Consider the following 22,357-nt stretch of genomic DNA (forward strand, 5'->3'; position numbering starts at 1 on the left):
TTTACACTTATATTCTTGTTCTATGCAATTAATTACAAAACAGTGACACTTTTCAGACTGTTTTCTTTACAAATTATATAGAGATCTAATTTCATATTACAATTAAATTGGCTTTGGAGATCCACCATGGACAGCCAACACCATAAATGGAATAAGTAAACCCAATTCAAGTAGGCTTAGAAGAAGGCATTTAAATGTTACATACACTTCCAGAAGTGTCAGTGCAACCAGACTGATCCTCTGATGTTGCAAATCACTGTCAAACATATGCAGAAATAGAATTTTTAAGACCTGCCTCGAGTCTAGCCAGGCAAATTTAGGATGAAACAACCATTATAGGGAATGACAGCCATTACTATGCCCATGCAAATATGTCTGGACAGAATCAGCTTAGTCCCCTGTGGGCACTGATCAGCAGCAGAACAACTGACCTTAATGTCTCTACTGACTAACAGAACTACCTGTTCTCTGAGCAAGAGTATAGGAAAGGCTATACTTTTATTTAGGTTCTAATTTCTCACTCCATTTTATGGCTCCAGTTCGAAAAGGTTTTTGGTAAACGTTCTACACCCCAAACAAGACAACATGCTTAATGCTTCAAATTAGACAGCAAATGTCAGTAGGTATTTCAATCACATGGAACTCAATTTTGCCCTTACCGGTTTTCAATGCATAGACACCATACATTCAATTTCACTCAATAAAATTTAGAGTAGCAGGAATATGCAGATTTTATCCCTCTTTCCCACCCGAGAACAAAGAGGACGTTGAATGATCAACCACTATTTTGTTGGCAATTAACATGGATAAATTCAGAAATCTCTGTACTGACTAGGCATCAAACCAGTCTCATGGCTCAAAAAAAAACCCAAAAGCCCCTCCTTTTGGTCTCTTCAGTTACATTGTAAATTAAACAAATCGCTGGCAAGGAAATTTCAGATTAGGTGAGCACAGATTGATCATTGAAAATTCCCAGAACAGTGTCAGCTCACAAACTACCAATCTAATCTTTCATTAATAGTAGGCAATGAAGTTACTGTGAAAAACCTCTGGTTGCCACACTCTGACGCCTGTTCAGGTACACTGAGGGAGAATTCAGGATATCCAATTCACCTAACAAGCACATTTTTTGGGACTTGTGGGAGGAAACCGACGCAAGTCACGGGGAAAACGTGCAGACTCCTCACAGAGTTACCCAAGCCGGGAATCAAACCAGGGTCCCTGGTGCCGTGAAGCAGCAGTGCTAACCACTGTGCTATCATGCTGCCCTACACATATGCCGACATTCAAAATGTTTCATGCCATTAGCTTTCAGTTACCGATATTCACGTTCTTCATAGGACTGTCCAGTGTTATAGCAGTTTGCTTTGAAGAACAAAACGTGCAAAATTGCATTACATTATTGGATTTTTCTTTTAAGCGAAGTTTAAAAGTTTTCTGTTCCCAGCAAACCAGTCTAATTATGGCAGACAACCAAACCAGTCTAATTATGGCAGACAACTAAAATGAAGCTTTCAAATCCACAAGGGTTAATTTGTCAGAGTGAAATTGTATCACACATAAGAAAGATACCTCAAGGTTTTTACTGCACTGAGTTTGTCAGCTTCTGCTCAATGCACAAGTCAAGGTCATGAGTTCAAGCCCCACCCCAGAGACTTTTAGCATATATCCAGCACAACACTTTTGTGCTGTCTTTCAGATTAGACATCAAGCAGAAAAACGTTTCCTATACGCCCAATAGATTTTTAGAAAATCACATGGAAGTATTCAGGGAGATTCTTTCGGTGTTCTGACTAATGTCTATTGCTGACCAATGTCTATTTCGCCATCAAATATAACTAAAATAGATTAGCTGATCGTAAGTCTCAATCCTTGCTGTATTCAAATTGGCTACTGTAAAGGCGACAACACTTCAAAATTTCTTCAATGTCTGTAACGTCCTTTAGGCTGTCCTGAGGTCATGAAAGGTAACGCAAATCCAAGTTATTTTTTTTGACGACCTGGCAGGAGACAACTTATTTCATCTTAAAAGCACAAGTATATGCAAATGGATGGAATAACGCAAGAAAAGCAAATGTCAATTGGTGCAACTCATTTTGTTTAGGTCACAGAAAGCAACAGTTATAAAATGGGAACTTCAACTGAATCAATGTCCTGTTAGGAATCTTCTATGTTTGCCGGCAACATTTACATTGTCGAATGTTACACAATGGTGTTGCTTTATACTTCTACGTCAGTATTTTCAAGGCTCTGGCTGCACGTCACTAGAACTTTTAAATCAAATACAGCACTAACTGTACAAAATCTAATTGTCCTCATATGTAAAGAACAAGATAGCCTTACAACTCCAAAAATGACAAGATCACCACAGAGTACGAAGAAAGATCTATAAACAAAGTTGTGCCATCCCCATACCAGTTAACCAATGTAAAAATTACATTGGTTACATCTGGAAATACATGCTCTTTTCTGCAACACACTGCCTTAGAAATAGAAGGGCATACATTACAAGATAGTTGGCAGCACAGAGCCTCACACAGACACAAATGCAATGAATCGGTGCTGCAACGTTACGTTGCAATCCCCATCCAACTGTGCTCACAGCTAGTGGTGCTTCACATGATGGCAAGGACTTTCAATTTACGCCTTATAATCACAGCCTAGAAATGAAGTATGCCTGTACTTACGGTTTCCATGTACTGTGTAAACCAAACTGGAGGCAGCCGCCAACTATCATTGCTTAATTCTACAACTTTTGGTGTCACCTACAAGAATAGTGATAAGTACACAAAGTTGCTATATTTTCTTTCAATTTACACAAATAAAGCAGTGTACACAGTTAAACACTGATTAGCTGCATAAATAGGATAGGACAAATAAAATCCTTGAATGTTAAGAAAACAATATATAATGGTTTCTTATTCACTGCTAGTTAGTCCAAAATGGTGTCTGACAGATCTTTGGAACAGTAAAGTGGTGCATCAATAAGCTGCAATATGGAATTACACACAGCTCTATAACTACACTTCCATCTCAGTCTGTGGTTTGACTAAGGTATTAAGTAAGGTGGCAGGAAGTCAAAGTCATGCATTTTGTCTCCCTTTCAGGCCACTTTCATGTAGCTCTATCAGGCTAGCTAAATAATGGCACTCAAACTCTGAAAGCAGGTTATCTGACCTCTGTCATGGATTTGAGAATGCAAATCAAGTGACAGGTGAGGATAAAATAAGCTTGGTAATTACAAACAGGCTCCATGTCAGGAAAATAAGAGTGGAAGAAATGATGCGAATAAAAGAAGGGATGATTTTAAAGGGATCCTTTGTCAAAGCACTCCAATTTAATTGCAGTGTGAATGAATATCAAAGATGAGCAATGTTCAGTCTAACCACAAGCTTGCTTTCTTTCTTTTAAATTTTGAACACTTAAAAAAAACATACCTTTCTTTTAGTTTCTTCTGTGACCATCATGTCTTGGCCAATGAATTTTACTAACTGCGAATGATGTTTCATTTCTTTTTTCTTAGCTTTCTTATTCTGAGATTCTTTCAGTTCATTATTTTCAAAGGTTCGCTTTGCACATTGGCTTTCTGTTTTTTCTTTTTGCTGTTTTACTTCATAAACATTCATTTGGATTTGATTTCCTTGTTTAACTGCACTCTAGTTAAAAGGAATGCAAAAAGCAGTGATAAGATAAGAGGCCACAACATTTTATCACAAACAGTATGACAGTACATCATAGAGCGCTTGCAATTCCACAAAATAGTTTACCAAAAGGGTCACTGATTTTTTTTTTAAAGTAATCATTCAACAGGCAGTGGGAACTGTAGTGCTTATGGTATTGCAAGAGCACTCCAGAGGACATTAGTTCAAATTAAACCAAGTTGTGAACTTGAATTCAATAAATCTGATTTTTAATGGAAGGCATGGCAATAAGGAAAGAGAAAATGTTTCCTCTAACTTGTCTGGTTTACGCCCGACGCAAGTCACACCCTCTGAATTAGCTAGCAAACATCTAAGCAACCAACACTGTCCACACCCAAAGAACAAGTAAAATAAAATTCCACTCAAGATATGTTTTTAAGTTCAAACACATGCACTTTGGTGGAGAGCGTCATCACTAACAGGAGAGATCACAAAACCGTAAAACACTCCACACAGGTGAAAGAAAAATGTATAACTCACCCAATTCGAATTGCACATCTTTTAAAGTCATTAAATGGCACTAATGCCAGTTTTGAAAAGTCAACAACCCAGAGTATTCCATCTCTAGCAATGACAAAAATTGAGGTTTGCTCCTCTATGGGAAGTTTATTCCATGTGTCTGAACTATATAGATAATGAAAGATTAAGGTTCAAGCCCTAACTATGATACAGCAGCTAGTGGAGATAGGTGAATTACAGTGGGTTTATGTTTCAGGGTTAAAAGGGGGAAAAAATTAGTCAAGTTAATCCTATTCACTGTCTACTAAGACTTGAGAATGCAGATATTGGAAAGAATAAATGCCTGTGATATCCTCTCCCCACCCAGCACTGATTCATTCAAAAGTCACCTACTCATAAGTAATAGTCAATTAGACAAGGAACTGTAGGTTGACTGATGGAACTAGTCCCCAACAAAGAGTCAGTGCCTTCAGCTGCGTGGTAGGACATAACAGTGAAAATAATAATAAAGGGAGACTGGAAACTATAAAGTTGCATCAACATTATTTGTTAAATTAGAAAGTTTCTCGAGTATTCATATCTACAACCATTCTAAAGTTGGAAGGTGCAGGGCCGAACTAAAGTGTCTTCATTGTTACGACTGTTGACCATCTCCACATGAAAGGATTATTGATTGCAAAATAAATTACAGGAGGTATAATTGACTGACATGCATGGGATTACAATGGAGCAATGTCAGTGAACATATTACATACATGTCATCTTTCTTATTGTATTCGGAACCATTTTCCTTCGCATATCAGTCAATAACACGGCTTAATTTTTTAAAAATTTAGAGTACCCAATTTTTTGTTTCCCAATTAAGCGGAAATTTGGTGTGGCCAATTTACCTACCTTACACATCGTTTTGGGTTGTGGGGGTGAGACCCACGCAGGCACGGGGAGAATGTGCAAACTCCTTACGGACAGTGACCCAGGGCCGGGATTGAACCCAGGTACACGGCGCCGTGAGGTAGCAGTGCTAACAATAACAATGCTTAATGTTGTAGAAAATTAAGCTAAAGGAACAGGATTGAATTAATCCCAATTAATTCAATAATGTGCAATTACCTTTAAAACTTCTTCATATTCCTCTGTTATAGAGAAAAAAAATAACAATACAGATTTTTAAAAATTGTCACACAGAATAGGAATGCAAGTATACAATATGTAAATATCCAGCACCTTACTGACTATGACTGTTCTGGTAATTAGCTGCAGTCCACCAAGAACCATCAAATTCTCTCTACATTAGAGAGAAACAAGTGGTTATATCGTGTGACCATGATAGAGAGATGGACTCCGACATCCCTACAGGTACAGGGCATTCCTTCTTCTCTGGACGTCCACTAGGACCTCCAGTGCTGCTTTCAAAAACCAGTGCTACCTTGCACTCTGCCGTTGAAACCTTCTGTTGTGTGTCAGCCAGCTCACTCCACAATTTCAGTGGAAAGAAAGTTTGGAGCCCACAAGAAAATTGTTTCCATCAGTGCTAGAGTGTTAAACCTGCAGGTGTCTGTTTTATCACTTCCAGGCAAGATCAACTTATGGTAATCAATAATTAGGCCCAAATTGCCTGCAGCATGACCAACCAGGGATGGGAATTGAACATTCAGGGGTATTCAGTATTTAGAAAGGACAGACAAAAAGGAAAAACTGGTGGAGTTGCATTGCTGATTAAGGTAATAGAGAGAAAATATATTAGCTCTGACAATTTGGAATCTATAAGAGCAGAGCGGAGAAACACCAAAGGGCAAAAAATCTTAGTGGGAGTTGTGTATAGACCCCAAAACTGTAATGGTGATGTTGGGAATGGCATTAAACAGGAAATTAGGGGTGCATGTGATTAAATAACATCTATAACTTTAATCTCCTTTAATCCGACTTTAATCCAAATATAGATTGGGCAAACAAATTACCCTCAATACCATAGCCTGGAGTGTATACGGGTTGATTTTCTGGATCAATACGTTGAGGAACCAACTAGAGAACAGGTCATCCTAGACTGGATATTGTGTAATGAGAAAGGAATCACTGCCAATCTAATTGTGCAAGACCCTTTGGGGATGAGCGACCATAACATGATAGAATGTTTCATCAAGATGGAGAGTGACATAGTTAATTCTGAGACTACAGCCCAGAATCTAAATAAAGGAAAATGATGATATGAGGCACAAATTGTCTATGATGAATTAGGAAATGTTACTTAAAGGTTGACGGTGAATAGGCAATGGCAAACATGCAAGGAGCACATGGGTGAACTGCAACAATTGTTTATTCCTGTCTGATGCAAAAGTAAAACGGAAATGGTGGCCAAACCATGGCTTACAAAGGAAATTATAGGTTGTATTAGAACCAAGAGACTTACAAATTGGCCAAGAAATCAACAGACCTGAGGATTGGGAGTGGTTTAGAATTCAGCAAAGGAGGTCCAATTGATTAAGGGGAAAATATAGTACGAGAGGAACATAAAAATTGACTCAAAGTTTCTATAGGTATATGAAGAGAAAAAGATTGGTGAAGATAAACGTTAAGAGTCAGAAACAGGAGAATTTAAAATGGGGAATAAAGAAATGGCTGACCAACTTTGGTTCTGTCTTCACAAAGGAAGACAAAAATAACATACCGGAAATCAGGATTTAGTGAGACGAAGGAACCGAAGGAGATCAATATTAGTAGAAAAAAGGTGTTGGGAGAATTGATGAGACTGAAGGCCGATAATTTCCCAGGGCCTGATAATCTACATCCCAGAGTACTTAAGGAAGTGGCTCTAAAAATAGCGGATGCATTGGTGGCCATCTTTCAAGTTTCTATTGACTCTGGAACAGTTCCTACAGGAATGGGGTAGCTAATGTAACCCCATTGTTTAAAAAGCAAGGTAAAGAAAAAACAGGGAATTATAGACCAGAAAACCTGATGTCAGTAGTGGGAAAATGCTAGAATCCATGATCAAGATTTTTATAGCAGAGCACCTGGAAAACAGTGGCAGGATCGGACAGAGTCTGCATGGATTTATGAAATGGAAATCATGCTTGGCAAATCTACTGGAATTCTTCGAGGATGTAACTAGCAGAGTTGATGAAGGGGACCAGCGAATGTGGTTTATTTGGACTTTCAGAAGGCTTTCAACAAAGTCCCAGGTAAGAAATTAGCATGTGAAGTTAAAGCATGTTGGACTGGGGGTAGTGAATTGAGGTGGATAGAAAATTGGTTGGCAGACAAGAAACAAAGAGTAGGAACAAACGGGTATTTTTCCAAATGGCAGGCAGTGACTATTAGAGTACCGCAGGGATGAGTGTTGAGATGCCTGCTATTCACAATATATATCAATCATTTAGATGAGGGTTAAAAATGTAATATCTCCAAATTTGCAGATGACACAAGCTAGGTGGGAGGGTGAGCTGGAAGGAGAATGCAGAGAAACTTGAAATGAAAGAATGAAAATCACTTATTGTCACAAGTAGGCTTCAAATGAAGTTACTGTGAAAAGCCCCTAGTCGCCACATTCCGGCGCCTGTTCAGGGAGGCTGGTACGGGAATAGAACAGTGCTGCTAGCCTGCCTGGGTCTGCTTTCAAAGCCAGCGATTTAGCCCTGTGCTAAACAAGCCACTTCAGTGCGATTTGGACAAGTTGATGGAGTGGGCAAATGAATGGCTGATGCACGATGATTTGGATAAATGTGACGTTGCCCACGTTGGAAGCAAAAGCAAGAAAACAGATTATCTGAATGGCTATAAATTAAGAGAGCGGGAATGTGCAAAGAGACCAGGCTGTCCTTGTACACCAGTCGCTGAAGGTAATTAATTAATAATCTTTATCGTCACAAGTAGGCATATGTTAACACTGTAATGACGTTACAGTGAAAAGACCCGAGTCGCCACATTCCGGCACCTGTTCGGGTACACAAGACGGAGAATTCAGAATGTCCAATTCACCTAACAAGCACATCTTTCAAGACTTGTGGGAGGACACCGAGCACCTGGAGGAAACCCACGCAGACACGGGGAAAACATACAGACTCCACGGAGACAGTGACCCAAGCCGGGAATCGAACCTGGGACCCTGGAGCTGTGAAGCAACAGTGCTACCCACTGTGCTATAGTGCCGCCCACAGTATGCAGATGCAGCAGGTGGTAATGAAGGCAGATGGTATGCTGGCCTTCATAGCGAGAGGATTTGAATCCAGGAGCAGGGAGCAGGGTCTTGGTGAGGCCACACCTGGAATATTATGTACAGTTTTGGTCTCCTTATCTGAGGAAGGATATTCTTGCAGGGAGTGCAGAACTTTTCACAGCAGTTGAGGCCAAACACTATGTTTTCAAGAAGCAGTTAGATATAGCACTTGGGGCAAAGGGGATGAAAGAATATGGGGGGGAAAGTGGGGTCAGGCTATTGAGTTGGATGATTAGCCATGATCATAATGAATGGCGGATCAGGCTCTAAGGGCTGAATGGCATCATCCTGCTCTTTTTATAGAAACTCAAATAAAAGACTTTAAAAAGTCTTACATAAGTTACAATTGTGGGTAGATAATTAAAGAAGTGCACATTTTCATTGGATGATTCATTCCTTATTATCGGGGGCTGGTTTAGCACACTGGGCTAAATCGCTGGCTTTTAAAGACGACCAAGGCAGGCCAGCAACACGGTTCAATTCCCATACCAGCCTTCCCGAACAGGTGCTGGAATGTGGCGACTAGGGACTTTTCACAGTAACTTCATTGAAGCCTACTTGTGACAATAAGCGATTTTCATTTTCATTTCATTATTTCATGCCAAATGTATAGAATCTCTACCGTGTAGTAGGCTACATGGCACATCAAGTCTGCACCAACCCTCTGATAGAGCACCCGAGCCAGGACAACTCTCCTGCCCTATCCCCATAACCCCACTTAACCTGCACATCCTTGGACACTAAGGGGCAATTTAGCTTGGCCAATTCCCCTAATCTGCACATCATTAGACTGTGGGAGGAAACCAAGCACCCCGGACCCATGCAGACACGAGGAGAAAGTGCAAACTCCACAGAGTCACCCAAGTCCGGAATTGAACACTGATCCCTGGCGCTATGAGGCAGCAGTGCTAATCATTGTGCCACCGTGCCACCAAATGACACAACCTACAAATTAAATTAAAAGTACGAATCAGAATACAGAATGAATCATAACACAGAATTCAACCAGGTCAGTTAGAGAGCACAGGTGACACGAGATGCAATAATGAGCATTCAGTATGCCCTAACGTTCTTTGTATAGGCAATTTACTCTTGTATACCAAGAAGCTAGTTCCATAACTTTACTGGTAGAGACTTGGGTTTGTTTCGGTTTTTGTTAGCTAAAACAGAAGGCCTGAAGAAGGGTTGAAATAAACTTTTTTTTAAAACTAACACATTTTATTATAGGTACTGGTATTACTGCACAACTAATTACTTTCTTTTTCCAGTCTTTGCAAGCAAGCCACAAGTTTTTGAAGCCAAACAAAATTATGGTGTTAAATATTTTAAAAGTGCACTGCGCCAATTGTAAATAATTTGCAAAATTTTTAATTTAACTAATATATACTTACCTGCACTGTTCACCGACACCTAAAAAGGAAAAAAAACATGAAATAAAATATATCCCATGAAATATTCTAAACATTACTTTTACAAAAATAATTGCTCAGCTAATGGTCAAGGTGTTGAATTACAGATACAACATAGAAGTTTCCATTCCTTAAACACACCAGAGATATTTGAGAGTTAAAGAATTTTAAAACAGTGTCGCCCCAAGCAAGATGCGCCGGAGCGTGGCGACACTCTGCGAGATCTCTCACAAAGATCCTCTTCCTACATTTCCTATAATCGTACTAATCTCTTAAAATTTAACTATGTATTTACATTGTGTATTTTGTGTTTGCCCTATGTATTTTCTTTTCATGTATGGAATGCTCTGACTGAACTGTACGCAGAAAGACACTCTACACTGTACTTTAGTACACGTGAAATGAACAAAATCAATCACATATCCAATATGGGATGAACATGGAATTTTGGTCAGCCAGGCATTTGATACATGCAGAAATCCATTACATGAGCCCCCAATCCAAGTTACTGAGCAAGTCACATGTGTAGTTTCTGTTCATCTCGTACGAAGTGTGAGCTTCCTTCTCTTATGGACACACTGTACTCAAGCTGTGCAGAGTTTTGATGCAAATTGACAAGAACCAAGAATTATGGACCTCAAGTAGGCACAGGAATAAAAGTGCAGTTTAACTAGTTAAAATCCTCCAGACTACATACCAGCACAGGTTACTGGCAAGTTTTCACTGTTGTATATATACCCCATACCAATCTATGCGTCAGCTGTACCTAGAGCCTGTGACAGATTTATTCTGACACATCCCATTAATAAACCAGACTGGTTAGTCATTCATCAAGGCACCCTGCAGCACTAGCTCAATTATCAGATTAGTGAATCTGTTAGGAATTCAACAAAGTTTCAGTCTTTCACTGGTGTGTCCTCTTGCAGCTAACCGAGTCCTGATATTCCCACCCTGTCCCGATGTGTATAATCATTAAGATAACATTCAAGCACAACTTGGTGCAAAAAAATGATTATGTTAAACATAGAACTATTACAATTAATGTTCTAAATGGGGTTGTCAATTAAGTGCCAAAGTTATTAAAACCAAAACAAAGTATTCCAAAATATTGGAGCAGTACAAGAACTCACCTCTTCATTATCTTCATCAAAGTACTTCAACTGCACGCTGCTGAGATCAAAGGAAACTTGCATCTGAAAAATTAAAATATATGGATTTCTGTATTTTAACTATCACATTGTTGCAGAACATGTCACCCGTAGTAACACTTTATACATCACACAGTGTCCAACTCTCTAACAAAACAGTTCGTGGGAGGCGAATTAGTAAACAGCATCTGCACTGTTGGAATTGGAAGGCAATTAGTTCTAATTAGCACTGTCATTTCAAATTAAGATTGAGAATTCAGCTAAAAAAGAAAATGCAATGGAAGATTTCCCCTCGCACATTTGCCCTCCTTATCTGGATACCATATGTTTAACCAAAATATCAGAGTCCAAACGTCTTGATGAAAAGAAAATCAGTTTCCTTTCCCTTCAATTTTCTTTAAGTTACTAAATCCACCTAGAAGGTAAACTCATCAACTTCCCACTGACATTACCAGCTACAGATTTGCTAATCTATACTGGCTGCCAGGAGGCAACACAGCTTCTAGAAGGAATTAGAGTATTGCCTTAAGTTTACCCATTCAAATCATTTTCCTTTTCTCCCGACAGTGGCAGAAACAAACCTGCTCAGACAAATTATGCTATTCTGCCCTGTAACAACATTTTAGGATTCCTAACTGCATTGCGCTGGTCACAAATCCTGTATTCAAATTTTTTATGATATTAAATGAAAATCGCTTACTGTCACAAGTAGGCTTCAAATGAAGTTACTGTGAAACGCCCCTAGTCGCCACATTCCGGCACCTGTTCAGGGAGGCTGGTACGGGAATTGAACCGTGCTGCTGGCTTGGTCTGCTTTCAAAGCCAGCGATTTAGCCCCGTGCAGAGTCAAGAATGCATTAAGCCGGAAACATCAGCATTACGTTTAATCAAAGTGTGACCAGTGAAGTTTATTAGCGAAGTAATGGCCAAAACAATGCATTTTTATTCCAGCCTTTAAAAAGTCCAGTATAATCCAGAAATTGAGCCAAGTTGACATACCATTGCAGTAGTTTTTGTAACAGTTTGTTAACATTTGTCAAGCCCTACTTCTGGGATAGCGAAAATAATAAATTAGTCTGATTATGGAAGGTCAGGTGAATAGATATTTGTACAGACTTGCAGCAATCTCCTGAAATCTAAGAGCATCTTTGGGAATCAACAATACGGTTCAATTTCAAGTCAACTTGTAATTTAAAAAATATTTTACCTTCTTAAACTAGCCAATTAATTTCAAAAGGTACAAATTTTTTCAGACATAATAAATGCAGGCTTCTTTTCGTAAACCTTCTAAAAGAACATCTTACGAATGAAGTATAAGAATTTGCATTTAGGATTACTTGCAAAGAATTAAACTAAAAATATGCTACATTTTATTTTACAATAGTAATTACTACATTCAAAATTGCTATTGGCCATCCTCAGATTGCTTCACAATTAGGTCACCAAGTTAACACTAAAGGACAAGGTCAGTACAGGCAGAATAACGTTAAAGCTTTGCATAATACTGACACAACTGAGTCCATCACGTAGATTCCTGTCCCCATTCTAAAATGTTACATTCTGAAAACAACTGACTTATTCCAGAGCTAATAGCACGTAAGTGAAAATCGGAGTCTATAGACGTTATAGAAAATAATTTACAATGGATTACTCAGAATGTGTTCTGCTTTGGTCACCAGACAAAAAAAATCCTCATGCATCAGAATGTAAAGAAGATTGATCCAAAGTGCAAACTGTGACAGCTTTGGAGAAAGATTAGAGATCATAATATTATAGCAAGTAAATTTAAATCCATGAACAGGTGGGCAATCTTTACTCAGAGGGATACACGTTTATGACAGTTTTGCAGACAGGGATGCACAGGTAATGTTATTTATTATGTAAATGGAATGCAAGGGTACTAGAGTAGATAGGTTTCAATGAGTATGTGCCTCTGTCGCCCATGACTTTTCTAATGCATGAATCCAGACAGAGAGATTGTTGCTACCCTGTTTAGCCAGAAGTATCGACCAATCAGATCTGACCTTATTCAACATCTGCACATGTACTTTACAGCAGACTGGTTTTCTCCTCCATAGCTTGGGGACATGGAGCGACTCTGCTGTCAGCTACGTTAGAAAAGATAACTTAAAACAGACTGAATATCGCAGGAAGTATAAATTATGCCCAACTGAGATCAATCCAAATTAATTTCTAAAGTGTCTCCATTTGGTCAATGTTGCAGATTCAAATATTTTAATCAGAACTTTGAAAAGGTTTATAATATTCAAGAAAACCAGTGATTGAGCCTAATCTCCACAGTCTGGTCCCCAACATTTCTCAATGATAGGAATAAAGAAAACCCATTCATTCTTCATAGTTTTACAAAGCGGCACATTTCAAAGCTGGCCTAGATTTGTTATCAGCTTGTTGACTGAAAACCAAATATTCTACAAGAGAAATTTTAAGACCCCACCCTTGTGGCTATAAGAAATTCTGTTGTGATTACATTATCCTCTTCAATTAACACAAGACAACCAAGCAGAGGCCACTGTTTGAGTCCACATCCATGCAGTAAACTAATTTCTCTCCCACAACTACAGCAACACAATTAAAGAATAAATTACAGGTAAACTATTGATAGCGAACATAAATTACAGAGATCTCTTTACAGGTCATACCATCATCAATTTGCTTCATTCTGTTGTCCGGGTACCAAACCCCCAAGTCAATTGTCAGTGTACCAAAACATCTAAAATCTCTCCAGAAGTCCGTGAGCACGCAGGTAGGCCTTCAAATAATTGAGTAAGTGTGTATTTTGAACCTTCAGAAAGGTTGTTGCAGAGGTGATAAGGTTTATGAAACCAAAGTATGAATAGGATCAAACTTGTGTTTCAGTGAACTTTGTACGTTGATGCCGATGTCTTATTTGCCGTAAACTGGTAGGCATATAATACAATACTATACAACATGTAAGCAAATTCATAAACAGAGGATACTCTTGATATATATGTATCCCCATGGCAAATCCAACACCATACAGTGTATAAGTGCTATTATTAAAGATGAGATTAGCCTTTTGGATAAATATGAAACAGATTTCTGAATAATTCCTTCACAATGTAGAGGGAAGCCTGGGATGATGAAAGCCAATGTTTCCTTGGGGAACCAAAAGGACAATAAGCACCATGGGTGCTTCACTAGCTGCGTAGTAATCTGAAACCTTGAAAGTTGGGCGAATGTTACAACAGGCAGGTGTGTGCTCCATCAAATGATTGTTCCATTGCCAATGATAAAAATGACCTTCCCTAATGTCTGTAAATACCATTTGGCCTATCGAGTCCTTGTTGTAGCACCCCCACCCATCCTGAGGAATAATCAACCCTGCATCCAACCCATTCCTTTCAATGAGATCCTCTCTCATTCTTCTAAACGCCAGTAAATACAGGCCTAGTCGACCCAATCTTTTCTCGTATGACAATCCGGTCATCCCATGAAACTGTCTAGTAGACCTTCACTGCACTCTCTATAACAAGTATATATTTCCTTAGATAAATAGACAAAAACTCGTCTCTTATCTTTTCCATCAGGAAAGACTAGAGGCATTTGGGTCTCAGGGTTCAAACAAGTAAGAGATAAATTTAGGAATGATTTCAGGAAGCACTTTAAAAAAAAGATCAACATGTGGAATGGACTTTTGGTTCAGCAAAAAACCTTGGAATTAATCAAGAAACAATTGGAGGTTATCATGGCACTGACGCATTTCCTGGGTGGACATCTGTGTTTACCTTTTGAATCCAACAACCTATCAAAACCAAATAATAAAGAACCAATCATCAGCATGTTACACAATAACAAATCAGTAATCTCCAGTCTACAAAGTCTATCAATAAATGACCTGCATTTCTCTACACTAGCGCCAGTCCACCAGATCCTTCTTCAGTTCACAACCTGGATCTGGGTAGGAAGTCACCATTAATGACAGCTCTTACACAATGGTGTTGAACATGTCTGCTGGATGCATACATATAAAGTATAACTTCAGCTTATGATGATAGATTTGTTTTTAGGTTGCACAGCTAAAACCAAATTCCTAAATTAATTTTTAAATCACCAATCACGTGTGCTTCAAAGCTTTCAAACAGATCCAAGATGCAGTATCTGTCAACTCACCTCATTTGCATGATTCCTAATGCATTATATGCCTTCTGATACGCCTACATCAGAAACATTGCAGTAAATGGCTTTAACTCATGGGTTGAACAATGTAGACAATAGGACTAAAGGCTACATCATAATTTGGATCAAATCTTCACTAACGCACTACACTGGAGATAAAGTTCCACCGATTTTCCAACAAGATTTCCACAAACCTGATATTTTTGCCTTTTTGGCTTAACAAGGCAGACTCAAAAATAAATAATTAGTATTTTAGTGCAAATTTGACTGCAATTGGTCTTCTCAAGTTGATCTGATAGTTAACCATTATTGCCAAAACTAAATTTACTGCAATGCTATATTTCATTCGGAATTACCTCATCATCAGAACATATATTTGCAAGAAATTCTAAGTACAAAACAAGTAGCATTAAAAAATGTAGAGATAGAGTGGAGAGGCAGGAGTGAGGTAAAAGATCAGCCATGATCTGACTGAATGGTGGCACAAGCTTGAAGGCTGATTGGCCTGCTGAACCACTGTACCCCGTACACATGACAATAAACAAATCTTATCTTCTTGCATTCTTCACCATAAAATTACATTATTCAGTAAACCATCGTAAATATTGCCGAGTCAATTTCTTTGCCTAAAATGAGATAGTTCTTGTTCCACATGACCCCTCAATCAATATTATTGAAAATAGATTATCTGCTCATTTGCCCTATTATTGTCTGTGGATGTCTTGGGCAGGCTTTATATTGAGTTTCTCCACATCAGCGACTATACTACAAAAGTAGCACAATCACGGAGACACTTTTGAAAGTCCTGAGATCATGACAGTGTCATATACTGAGGGGTGTATCATTAGTCAGAATATATCATACAAATATCAAATTTTGGATCTCAAATTATTCCTGCTTAGGTCCATAGCAATGCCACATCATCATGATCTGTCTTATGAAAATAGATAAGCACAGGATATGTTTAAGTATTTCCAAGCAACCTCCATTTGAAAACAATAAACAGGGTGAGAACACACCATAAAATCAATATTTATATTTATTTTAAGTGGACTGACTGACAATACTACAAAAAGCCAAAATGCTTCTTTTAACTAAGAAACGTAGGTGAAGGACCAGAATCAATTGAATGAGGAATCACAGATAAGCTCTTTCTTTAAATGTACTTAAAATAACAAGATAAATCAAGGGGGTCTTGAATAGTTACACTGCACTCCAAACATTAATTCTGCTTCTCTCTCTGCAGAGGCTGCCAGGCCTGCTGAGTTATTATTTTATTACTACTGTAGTATTTTACTTTAGGATAAATCAAGCATATTACTTCACGGCTGCTGAAGACCGGAAAGGCAAAAGAAATGGTAATTTTGGACATTCTGAATTCTCCCTCGGTGTACCCGAACGTGTGCCGCCAGAATGAGGTGACAAGGGGCTTTTCATAGTAATTTCACTGCAGTGCTACTGTAGGCCTATTCGTGACAATAAAGATTACTATTATGATTTGAGAAACAAGGCACTATGATTTGAACCTGGCTTTCAAAACTTTACTATCACCTTTTGGAAATCACGGGTTAAATGATGGCAGTTAACTGCCATACCCCAACTTTTATAATTATAGGCGAAAGGATATTTGAGTGCATTCTGAAAACAAAACACAGAATGACAGAACAAATCTAATTCCAAAAATAGCAAACACGGGAAGTGAAACGATGACTGGAATGAAAACGACGCCTTGCCCTTTGCTTCCAGTCAGGGCCCACGTCTACGCCTCAGCTTCCTAAGAAGTCGTATTGGATACGAAACATTTAATTGCCTCCCCCTCGACGCTGCCGGGCCTGGTGAGCTTTTCCAGCAGTTTCTGGGTTGTTATATATAGAGTTTTTTAATGCCTCAGCCAGCTGGCAGGACTCCCAGTGCAAACGCGCCCATCAGGCTCCGGAGGGCAAGCGCCGGGCCTGAGGAGCCGAGGTCGGCTGGGCCTGAGGAGCTGAGGTAGGCTGGGCCTGAGGAGCTGAGGTAGGCTGGGCCTGAGGAGCTGAGGTAGGCTGACCCTGAGGAGCTGAGGTAGGCTGGGCCTGAGGAGCTGAGGTAGGCTGGGCCTGAGGTAGGCTGAGCCTGAGGAGCTGAGGTAGGCTGGGCCTGAGGAGCTGAGGTAGGCTGAGCCTGAGGAGCTGAGGTAGGCTGGGCCTGAGGAGCTGAGGTAGGCTGGGCCTGAGGAGCTGAGGTAAGCTGGGCCTGAGGAGCTGAGGTAGTCTGGGCCTGAGGAGCTGATGTAGGCTGGGCCTCCCTTCCCACTCACCATGGCTTCCAGATCGGCCCAGGTAGTCTTCTGAGGGTCGCAAACCAGGAAAGCTTTCGTCTGTCCGCCGCAGCTCACGCTCACTTTGATTTGCTTCTCCATCCCTCACCCCCCTCTTCTTCCTACTCGATGGTTCAGAAGGTGGGGGGGGTGGTGGCGGTTACCGTGATTCCTCTCCTTCTCCCCCCTCAGCTCAGATCCGGGATCCTGCGCCGCGCGCGCCGCCGCTTGTTTACATCAGAGGCCCCGCACTACCCGGCATCCACCGCGGCCCGAGGTAAACAGCACCTCCCATTGGCCGCCACCCGATCACCTGACAAGCGCTGACGTCGAAACCCGTATAAAACTTAGCCCACGGTATAATTCGCCCCCTTCGTCGAAAAGTTAAATATCAAATAAATACGGGGGGACGGCAACCGACCGCGAATATCATAGGCGGGGCGGCAAAAGGAAATCCGCGACCGCCATTTCAGGACGATGAATTGAAAAGCTTTTTGAGGAGCTGTCCTGACGTCGCCGGGGTGTTTTTTTCCCCCACAACGTACAATCGGCCCGTCCCCGGCGCCCCGCCTGCGTCATCGCGTCCCCCCCAAAAAAAAAATCCCGCCTGCGTCATCGCCCCCGCCCATCCCGCCACGTCGTCGCGTCCTCGCTCCCCCCATCCCGTCTGCGTCATCGGGGCCGCGCGTCGGAAGTGACGCGCGGCGCGGGAAACCCGAAATATGGCGGAGGTCGTAAACTGGGTTTGGAGTTGAGCGGAGCGGGTGGACCGGTTGGGAATCCTCGCTGCCCATTCTCATTAACCAGGTGTTCTATGCGCGCGGGTTGCCAGTCGAAGCCAAATTGAGCGAATGCTGAATAAATCTGCCGTTTGTCACCGTTGACTTGCGATCGGAATAAGGGTGAAGAGGCAGCGGGAAGGGGTGATAAGGCCAGGCAGTGAGCCTAGGTAGGGTGCTCTTTCCAAGGGTCAGTGCAGACTCGATGGGCCAAACGGCCTCTTTTTGCACTGTGGGAATTCTATGATTCTATCTTCCCTTTTCCTGTTACTAGTTTTGAAGTCGCGAGGGTTGAAACAAGTGGGATGTGCCAGACCTGCTCAGTTTGTCCAGCGCTCACTCTCGTTGTGGGGGGATGGATGCTGTCTGGATGTTGACTCGACTTTTATTTTAACTGTCACCAAGAAAATATCAACGTCATTTTAGGGTGGTTGCAGTGGATGTACATGCCCTGGTCTTGTTGGCAAGTTGAGATGTTGCACTGGCTTCGTGGCAGGACGGTGACTTATTGAGAGATAAAATTCAACGCGTGTGAAACTAATTGTGAAGCTGTAGCAGTAAACAAGGGAGAGACCAAGGGATTCTGCAAACCCAAGACATAAACACCGTACTGGAAATTCTCAGCAGATAAGGCAACATCGGCAAAGACAGAAAGAGGTAAAATTTCACATCAATAGCCGATTTGCAGAAGTGGAATAACCTCCTGCTGTTCTCTGGGCAGGTTTCAGACGGTTAAAATGAATGTCCTTCCCAGGTTTTTGATTCTTTTTCGTTGTCTCCCCATTTTCCTTCCAAAATAATTTTTTGATGGAGTCATAGAATCATAGTGCAGAAAGAGGCCATTTGGCACATAGGGAATGCACCAACTCTCTGAAAGAGCAGCCTGTCCCTGTAACCCTACCTCGCCTTTTGCCCACTAAGGAGCAATTTAGCAAGGCCAACCCACCTAATCTACACATCTTTGGACTTTGGGAGGAATCCGGTGAACCCAGAGGAAACCCACGCAGACACTGAGGGGGGAGAGAAAGAATCTGCAAACTGAGGTGCAGTTTTAATCACTGTGTCACCATGGATCTTATCCAACTATCCTTGTCTCCATCCCATCTTTATTTAAGATGACTTCCTTTATTTGTACATATGCTCGCATTCCTAGCATTGTTTGGCATCTTTGAATTTGTCTATATATGTGTTTCTGGAACAGACCTCTTCATTCACCTGAGGAAGGAGCAGCGCTCCGAAAGCTAGTGACATCGAAACAAACCTGTTGGACTTTAACCTGGTGTTGTAAGACTTCGTACTGTGCTCACCCCAGTCCAACGCCGGCATCTCCACACCATTCCTTTATTTGGGTGAGCAAGGCCCAAATAATTTGTATGGCGTTCCTCCAGAGCAAAAGAGAGACACACATACAGTCAAGTGGCTTATTTTAATACTGGGCAGCTAACACTGAAAAGGTACTGGGATGGCTCAAGGATCTGAATTGCAGGTGGAGGCGGGCTCTTGTAGTGGCTCTGGCTTGAGGGCCTTGGTAACTGCTTCACTTCCTTTTTCCCCAGCAAAATTTACCTCTAGTCCGGTAATGGTGTCCACGATGAGGATTTGGAGGCAGTTTAGACAACATTTTGAACTCTGCTCCATGTCGTCAATCCCTATTTGGAGGAATCATTGATTTCTGCCAGCTGGTTTGGACTCTGAGTTTAGTTCCTGGGGGAGGGAGGGACTAGAGAGGTTTGGGGTCCTCTTTGTGGGTAGGTTTGTCGAATTTGAGGAGCTGTTGGATAAATTGAAACTCCTGAGGTCTAATTTATTCAGCTATTTCCAGGTGTGTAATTTCCTGCATAATGAATGAAAAGGAGATCTCTTTGTTTCCATTGGCACCTTCGTCTTCCCTCTTGAATAAAATCCTATCTCTGGCCGAGGTCAATGAGGGAAGGATTTCGGACATTTATGGTCAGGTCCTGTCTGCGGAGCAGTCTCCGTTGGATAAGGTGAGAAGGAACTGGGAGGGGTGTGGAGTGAGGCTCTTCACGGGGTCAATTCAATCTCCTGCTGTGCTAGGTTCACCTTGATTCAGTTCAAGGTGGTGCATTGGGCACAACTGACCTAAGATGCGGATCAGTGTTTTTTCTCTGGGGTGGAGGATAGGGGCGAACGTTGTTCTTGGGGGCCGGTGAATCATACCCATGTGTTCTAGTCCTGTCATAAACCTGAGAGTTTCTGGGTCTCCTTCGTTAACACCATGGGGGGATTCTTGATATTGAGCTGGAGCCTTGTCCGCTGGTGGCCATTTTGGGGGTTTACGGTCAGTGCTGCAGAGGGGAGTAAAGGCGGATGTCCTCGCCTTTACCTCGTTGATAGCTCGGAGATGAGTTCTGCTGGAGTAGAGTTCTTCTACTCCACCCAGTGCCTCTGCCTGGTTGATGATCAAATGGAGTTTTTAAAAATGTATTTGTTCTTGGGACCAAAAAGAAAATGCTGCAAAATCTCAGCAGGTCTGGCAGCATCTGGAGGGAGAGAAAATGAGTCCAGGTGACCCTTTGTCAAAGGAATGTTCTTGGGATGTGGGCATCATTGGCTGAGCCAGCATTTGTTGCCCATCTCTAATTGCCCTTGAACTGATATCGGCTTGCTAGGCCATTTCGGGGGGGAGGGGCAGTTAAGAGTCAACCACATCACTGTGTGGATCTGGAGTCACATGTAGGCCATATAGGGTAAGGGAGGCAGATTTCCTTCCCTGAAGGACATTGGTTAACCAGATGGGTTTTTACGACAATCAACAATGGTTTCATGACCAAGTCCAGATTTTTTATTGAATTCAAATTTCACCATTTGCTATGGTGGGATTTGAACCTGTGACCACAGTATTACCCTGGGTCTCTGGATTACTAGACCAGTGACAATACCACTATACTACCGCCTCCCCAATTTCAGTAGGACACCATTAGAAGGTTGGTAGAAGGGTTCTTTCTACTCGAGATGACAGCCATTCATTTCTTTTTTTAGAAAGTTAGTCACCGTCAGATGTTGGGGGGGGGGGGGGGGGGGGGGGGCGCGGGTATTCGTTTAGTTTTAGTTGTATGTGGAAGGGTTGGGGTTAGTGGAGTTGATAATTTTTGACTGCGGTTTTCATGTATTTTACCTCTCTGTATTTGTTGGTTTGGATTTAGATTTTAACAATCAGAAATTTCGTTTTGCAATATGGAAATATTTTCTTTAATATAATGGGTTTTGAACAAGCACAGAAGAAGTGGCAGCAGTTCAGGTTTGAGTGCTGGTGCAGCTGAGATAGACTGGGGATTGGCCACCTCGCCCTTCCCCCGAGAGCGGAAGGCGATGGAAAACCACCACTGACAAACAGCCCAAGAAAAATGGCTCCAGCTGAAGCATCAGCAGATAGTGAGCGAAGGTCTTGCCTTCGGACGAGCACATATAAATGAATAAACAGAGGCAGAGAAGGAAGAAAAGGTACATGTGTGATCATGCGGAAGTGACCAAATAAGAAAAGGGATGATTGTGTTGGCAAAGGATAAGAACGGATACAAGACTTCCAGTTGCGGCGATGCAGAGCTAAACCGCACGATTCGGCAGCTCCCGCGATCACGGACATTTGGGCTCTCCAGAAGAGCCCCAACGGGAATTTTTTGAAGACGTTCCGTGTGGGAAGGTGAGAGGGAGGTCCCCCTCCACTGTATATGGAACGGACAAGAAGTGAAATGGCTAAAAAAGCGGCGTTGGAGCAGCGAGAGAAGCGAGTGAAGAAAAACAAGATGGCGGCGGCCGGAGATAAAGTGCAAGGCGGCCGGAGCTGCAAGAGTTCATTAAGCGCTGTTTTGAGGAGCTGCGGAAAGAGATGCTGGCGCCTATGCTGTCGGCGATTGAAGGATTAGGGATGACCCAGAAGGCCCACAAGGTCAAGATCCAGGAGGTGCAGAAAAAAGTTAATGAGAACGAGGATGAGATCTTGGGCCTGGCGGTGAGGTTGGAGGCGGTGAGGTTGGAGGCGCACGAGGCGCAGCACAAAAGGTGGGCGGAAAGATTCGAAAACCGGAGAACGGGTCGAAGAGAAAGAATCTTCGGATCCTGGGTCTCCCTGAAGGAGTGGAGGGGGCCGATGCCGGGGCATATGCGAGCACGATGCTCGAGTCGCTGATGGGTGTGGAGGCCCCTGCGAGGCCTCTGGAGCTGGATGGGGCA

General features: G+C 41.7%; 2 protein-coding genes across 9 annotated transcripts in view; one reads left to right on the top strand and one right to left on the bottom strand.

Moving 5' to 3' along the window:
* Positions 1-17,647, bottom strand: part of nbr1a (NBR1 autophagy cargo receptor a) — a 73,438-nt gene extending 55,791 nt beyond the window's left edge. For 3 of the 4 annotated variants that reach the window (XM_072487273.1, XM_072487271.1, XM_072487270.1), the window contains exons 1-6: positions 17,385-17,647; positions 10,913-10,975; positions 9,765-9,783; positions 5,271-5,293; positions 3,438-3,656; positions 2,688-2,765 (exon numbers count right to left, since the gene is read on the bottom strand). In XM_072487273.1, the coding sequence (XP_072343374.1) occupies positions 2,688-2,765; positions 3,438-3,656; positions 5,271-5,293; positions 9,765-9,783; positions 10,913-10,975; positions 17,385-17,486 (504 nt within the window). In that variant the 5' untranslated portion in view covers positions 17,487-17,647. The remainder of the gene's footprint in view (positions 1-2,687; positions 2,766-3,437; positions 3,657-5,270; positions 5,294-9,764; positions 9,784-10,912; positions 10,976-17,384) is intronic. The other variant, XM_072487272.1, reaches the window with a different exon arrangement.
* Positions 17,648-17,938: 291 nt separating this feature from the next.
* Positions 17,939-22,357, top strand: part of LOC140398505 (breast cancer type 1 susceptibility protein homolog) — a 96,431-nt gene continuing 92,012 nt past the window's right edge. Inside the window, exons 1-2 of one of the 5 annotated variants that reach the window (XM_072487266.1) lie at positions 17,939-18,191; positions 18,590-18,820. The gene's annotated coding sequence lies outside the window, so the exon portion shown is untranslated. Of the gene's footprint in view, positions 18,821-18,844; positions 19,207-19,364; positions 19,513-22,357 lie in introns of those variants that run through there. The other 4 variants (XM_072487267.1, XM_072487269.1, XM_072487264.1 and 1 more) reach the window with 4 other exon arrangements.

The sequence above is a fragment of the Scyliorhinus torazame genome, chromosome 21, assembly GCF_047496885.1.
Source record: "Scyliorhinus torazame isolate Kashiwa2021f chromosome 21, sScyTor2.1, whole genome shotgun sequence".
Classification (NCBI taxonomy): domain Eukaryota; kingdom Metazoa; phylum Chordata; class Chondrichthyes; order Carcharhiniformes; family Scyliorhinidae; genus Scyliorhinus; species Scyliorhinus torazame.